At 37.6% G+C, this 6,289-nt stretch overlaps 1 protein-coding gene across 1 annotated transcript; it reads right to left on the bottom strand.

Moving 5' to 3' along the window:
* Window positions 1-727: 727 nt before the first annotated feature.
* On the bottom strand, window positions 728-6,061 carry LOC105386877 (apoptosis-inducing factor 3). Its single transcript, XM_011557525.3, has 4 exons — window positions 5,909-6,061; window positions 5,666-5,758; window positions 5,099-5,445; window positions 728-3,572 (listed from the first exon to the last, which is right to left on the bottom strand). Exons 1-4 carry the CDS (start codon window positions 5,973-5,975, stop codon window positions 2,271-2,273), a joined length of 1,809 nt encoding a protein of 602 aa, XP_011555827.3. The 5' UTR covers window positions 5,976-6,061; the 3' UTR covers window positions 728-2,270.
* Between the last annotated feature and the right edge of the window lie 228 nt (window positions 6,062-6,289).

The raw sequence follows: 6,289 nt of genomic DNA, 5'->3' as shown, positions 1-6,289 counted from the left end.
TCGAATCTTGTCGAATAAAAGAACTTGTAGGTACACAGAAACAAACATGGGCCAAGCTTATTTCTATAGAAGCGGGCTTCCATAGCTTTTAGTTATTGTTTTGAGATGGATGGGGCTAAGTTCAGAATAATGGTCTCTCGAAAGTATTTTAAAAATAGTGACAAGAGCCCACAGACTATAATAAGACTTACTCTGTGGGTGGAATAAACATAACCTAAAAATATTGTGAAAATATTTTGCTTTTCTTGTCGTTCATATTAAATTAATTTGTTCTTATCATGCGATTATCACTAGTTCTGTTTAGGCGTAACCGTTTACCAAACGGTCACATACACCGAGGTAAAGATCGTCTTATCAAGAGAGTTGAGCCCGTCCATCTACGAAAGTTGCAAGAAGATTTTGCGATCGAAGAAAAAAATATGCTGTATCTTAGACATCCTTATTTGACCGAGGTTTGTTTTATTAATTCTGTTATCTGCCCCCAAGATGACTTGGTAAATAAAAGACTTACTCTGTTTAGTTTCCCCAAGCCTTCAGTCAACAGCTACAATAACATTAGCTCCCAAAATTACTCCCCGTTAACTGTATTACCTATAATGCTTAACGAGAATATCTTTTTTTTAAAGTGCTCTTTGATATTAATTTCAGGAGCAGAGCTTTGGCCATGCTAAAGCTTTGGGGAAGCAAGAGAAGAGGAAGGAAGGGTTTCAAGAAGAAACTCGCAGAATATTCAAGAATGATGTAACTTTATTCGAGCGACTACTACATTTGAGAGTTGGTGAGGGTTGGGATAAGTAAAAGGTGTTAAGCACAAAATTATGTTATTTTACTTTGTATTTTTAGCTAAGTATGTAGACATAGATGAGCAATAAATAATGTTTTAGGCTAAAAGTTTATTATATCTTCAGCAACCTTGTATTTACATTATATTTTTATATTTTCTGATGACATATAATATACATAATCTAGGCACAGTAAGTACCATAATCACAATATTTATACTTCCATATAATGTGGAACTATTAAAATAATTTACTTAATAGAAATGAGTGATCAAAAACCTGAAGTACAGTGTAAATTCCATGTAACATCACTCGATTTAACGACAAACTCTCTAAAGCATCGAAATAAATTGGTTTTGGTTGGTTTAGCTTGTCTTCCATACAATGATACACTCTACATAGCATCACATCCACTCTCAATAACGACAACAATTGAGTAAACAGTAACTTTTAAGTTCATAATTTTAGTTAAAAATTTTAATTAATTTTAGCTGAGTACGTTTTTTTCCTAATTTTAGTTAATTTTAGCTGAGTACGTTTTATTCTCGCTTTATTATCCTAGACTGCAATAAACTCGACTGTGGGCATTAATTCTTTTGTTTACAAATTGGGATTGCATGTGTAGACTGATCTTGCTTGACCATGACTAATAAGTAGGGATCATGGATTGTCTATACATCATCATATTCTTAGTTGCTCACAAACTTTCAAACTGTAAACATGGCTAGTAAAAGAAAATCACTGTGTATTGACGAAAAAGTTTTACTGATACACGCAATAGAAACGAGAAAGAATAAGTAAGTGATTTTTCTTCTCTCCATTTAACGACAACTCTCTATAACGCCGTAAAATGCACAGTCCATTCAGTGTCGTTATATAGAGTTTACACTGTATATGCATTTAGACAACAATATAAGTAATTTACAAAAAATACATAAATAAAAAGCATTACTATTTGTAAAACAAACTTAACACTATGTAATATTTTATGTACTTAAGTTTTAAATATTAATATTCGTAAAGAAAATAATCATTTACGGCATCTTAATTAAATAGGCAAAAGAGGACCTCTATGAGAGGGTACATCACATTATTCTTTGCACTGTGCAACAATCAGTAAAATGCTATCACTTGTGTAAAAAATGTGGTAAATCTCTGAAATAATACAAAAATAGTGGACCACGCGATTTTAGAAATCACTGCTCTAGAAACTAATGAGTACATAAAGAGTATGCATAATTTATATTTAGTAGATAACTCTTATCAAAAGCAAAGCAATAAATTCAATCAGCATTGATTGTAGTTCTGATATTGCAGCCTAATAAACAAAGGTAAAAAAATATGACTTATCAAATCTATTGTTTTTGTTAAAATATGTGTGCTTCCATTGTAGGTACTTATTTATATTCCATTGCTTTGCTTTTGTTACAACTGTACATACGTATAATAAGCTTAATATTTTCTATGATAAAATACTATGTATGAAATTCAAGGCTGGATAGTTTTGGTCCACGCAAACCTATCCTGTTCTAGATCCTTCTTATAAAGAGATTTCCCTTGATGGAGGAACTCTGCGAACTGGGACACGACGGGGTCGCGCATGCACGAGGCCACGGCCACCACGCGCTCCGCCTCGTTGAAGAAGAAGATCACGAACTTGAGGGCTGCCACGTCTCCGTCCACCAGAGTACTCACTCCGGTCCCGGTCCCAGCGTACCGGATAGACTTGCCAAACAACATCGTCCAGAAATACGGCACAGCCCTCAGCGGAACATTCTTCTTGAGTATATTCAGCGCGGCAACCCTACCGTGGTATTGCGACAGCCCTATATGACCCACAGACGTTTTAGCATTCTCATTGGCGAACACCGGCGCATGCGCTATGTCGCCGCCCGCAAATATGTCCTTGATGTTCGTCTGCAGTTTATCGTCCACGGTGACCGCACCGTTGGGCTCCATGGCGATACCGCTATCTCTCAGGAAGTCCGTGTAGAGAGTGGTTCCCACGCCGAACACAACCACATCTGCTGGCAGTGTGGTCCCGTCCCGCAGCTCCACTGACTTGATAGCACCATTCTCACCATTGCACTTTACTATCGTCGTGTTGAAATGGAACTTGACGCCCTTTTCCTCAAACAGCTTTTGCAGGCTCTGACCGATTTCGGTTCCGAATATCTTCGCTAGAGGCGCGGAGTCGGTGCCGACGACGGTCACGGACTTGGCCTTCTCGTTGTAGGAGGCTGCCGTCTCCAGCCCGATGTAGCTCAGTCCGAGGACCACTAGGTTCTTATCTTTTTTGTCGCCGAGGGCGTCGATCAGTTTGATCGTGTCGTCGATGTTTCTGAGCGTGAATATGTTCTGTAGATCGGCGCCGGGTACATCGGGCACTCGAGGCTTCGACCCGGTGGCCAGGTACAGCGCTGAGTACTGGAGCTTAGTGCCATTGCTGAGGTGGACAAACTTGTGCTCGGGCTCCACTTTAGTGGCCGCGACTCCTTTCATGACCTCGATGTTGGCGTTGTTGTAGTACTCTTGTGTTCTGGCCTGTAGTTTTTCTATTTCGGGATGGGCGGTTAGTTTGGAGACTTTGACCCTGTCGTAGGGTAGGTAGGGTTCCTTGCCGAGGAGCACGATGCGTCCCTGGAAGCCCTCGCTGCGCAGCGTCTCGGCGCAGGTGCCGCCCGAGGGCCCGGCGCCCACCACCACCACCACGCCGCCCGCGCACCCCGCCCCCGCCGACGCCTCCTTGATGCGCTTGTTCGACTTCAAGTCGCTGATCTTGGCACGCACCTGGAATAATTATACATGTTGGTGTTCAGCAGTAGATAATATGATTCGTATCAATTGAAAAACACATTGTAAAAGCATAGGGTAATTAGGTATTTCTGCGGTTTTCCCATGAATCATTCGTCATTCTCAATATCTACTAGATAAGAACCTACAAGCGCACACAAGGTTTATGAAGGTAGTTTATGTACCTACTGAAGTCGAAAGTCCATAACGTACCTACGCGTGTTTGGCACGAGCTCGCGGCAGACGAAAGAATTTATTTCATTTATTTCCTCAATGCCCATATACTATGTATAGGAATAATACTTACTTAATACCTATATCCTTATGCTACCTTGTTGTAATCGAGAACTTTTGTAATTTATTGAGTCATATTTTGCAGATTTTATTCATGGTAAACTGGTTCCAGTATTTGTTATACTTAACTTACATAATGTGAGTAGGTAGGTAATATAAGGTTACAATTTAATTAATTAGGTACCTACAAACTGTATGCAACTATAACTAAACTCAACTTCACTTGAGTGTCATTGCTGGTCAAGGCAACATCAAGGTAAACCAGTTTCATAAGTGACCACTGACCTGTCTTTCATAAAATATGTGAATAAGATAGATGAGGTAGGTAGAGTTGGTACCTAAGGCTTTTTAGATAGAAATACAACTTTCATCATGATCTTTTGCTTGAATTATGGAATGCTTGAGTATATGCCTACTCATAGGTAATCTCAGTGAGTCAACAATATTATTCACCAGACTTTTTAGTAAGTACTTACTACAATTTTATCGTTATCATTGTTCATTCATTATAAATGATATCTTAATCAAAGATTTTATGATTGTGTACATAATAAGTATAATAAATAATAATTGTTACTTCAGTTCAGACAGGAATAAGATAAGTATGTAGGTAAGTAAGCATGATCAATGAAATCTGAAAAATATGGAGTGGAATATGATCAGTGTATATGGAGGGGAAAAGGCATAGACTGAAATAGGCCCTTGAGGGTTATTGTCGTGCATTAAGTTCAAATATGTATATGAAAATGACATTTCACTCACAATGAATAGTGAATTTCAAATAGGAAACTCAAGATATATCTGTATAAGCTAGTGTACTTAAACATGGCAAAGCTTAATAATGGCCCATACTGATAATGTAAAATTATTAACATTCTGATTACATTAAAAATTAAAACAAATTCTTGACCCTTCTGATTCCCACATCCAATATTGGGCAGATAGTGATTACTTATATTTAATTGGCATTTATGTAAGTATTTGATTACTTACTATCTGATGGATTATCTGTGGTGATTTTAATTAACTAATAATCTAGAAATCAATAACCATCAAATCAGTCTGAAGATTTGAGATAACATTAGGGAATAAGCATTATTATTATATATATTATTACATGACAAATTTCAGTTTTCTGCCAATTTTTTCTCTGATTAGGGCTTTTCTTTTAATGTTAAATTTATACAAAAACTATAATGTAGGTACGTTAAAAAAATTACATAGCTTACCTTAACTTCACCTTTGGATCCGACAGTGACTTGATAGCATGGTAGAGAATCAAACCCAGGGAAGTCTTCAATATCACCAGTCTTCAAGTTAAAGCAAGCTCCATGCCACTGGCACCTGATTCTGCCATCGCTGAGGGCACCGGCGACCAGGGGGGCTCCATAATGGGTACATTTATGCCCAACAGCACTAAATTCGCCCTTCTGTTTCACCAACAACACTTTCCCTTCATCTCCTATATCAAAAACTTTCATTTCATTTTCTTTGAGGTCATTTTCATTGCACACTACTGCTTCTACATAGTTGTTAGTAGCCAAAACTTGCGATGAGGCTTGTGATGAGGCTCCAGCTGCAAATATTATAATATATGTCAGTATAAAAATGTAGTGGCTGGATGAGGACGGCTGAGGACCGAGTGTTGTGGCACTCCTTGGGAGAATCCTATGTCCAGCAGTGGATGATTATTGGCTGATGATGATGATAAACGTAAATGTAATGAATTGAAGATAAGAGGGTAATAGTTATAATATATTCACCACATTAAACAAGTCATGAAAATTGGTACTCACATTGTCCTGTGTTTGCATTTGGTCCACTACCGTTAGGACACAGAGATTTTGAAATTATGGTACCCATATTAGAGTTTTGAAACAGTGATGTTCCTAAAACAAAATATTAAATGAAATATAAGTAAAGTAAATTAAATAATATAGTAAAGTAAATTAAAGTCAGGTACAAAAATGTGAAAGTATATGAATTTTATGGCACAGAAACCAATGGGAAATAAAAGGAAGTGAAGAGAAAGGCTTTACCTTGGACTAAACTCCGAGCGGCCTTGTTCAAAACACGGCTAGCTCTAAATACAACAAACAAACTCATTCAATAATTTTTACTTGACCGCCGCGCCGTCAGAGAGAGACGAAAAACGAGCTCTTCTGTCAATTACTGACAGTTGACACTGACACACTTATCAAACAGCTGATTTAAAGTTTGTAAAGGCACAGAATAAAATTATTGACCACTTACAGTCCAAAGACGCAAAGTGGCAGTACACCCCTCCTAATCTCTATGTCAAACATGCGTTCGAAACTCCTTAAAATCAAAATGAATTCATGAATTAAAACATAAAATCCATGTAGAATGATTGAAGTTTGATCTTATGACTATATTAATGTCAATCAAAATATTTTATT

This window comes from Plutella xylostella, chromosome 16 (assembly GCF_932276165.1).
Source record: "Plutella xylostella chromosome 16, ilPluXylo3.1, whole genome shotgun sequence".
NCBI classification, from domain to species: Eukaryota; Metazoa; Arthropoda; class Insecta; order Lepidoptera; family Plutellidae; genus Plutella; species Plutella xylostella.
The sequence above is the reverse complement of the archived record's forward strand: the minus strand, read 5'-3'. Positions and strand labels throughout refer to the sequence as shown.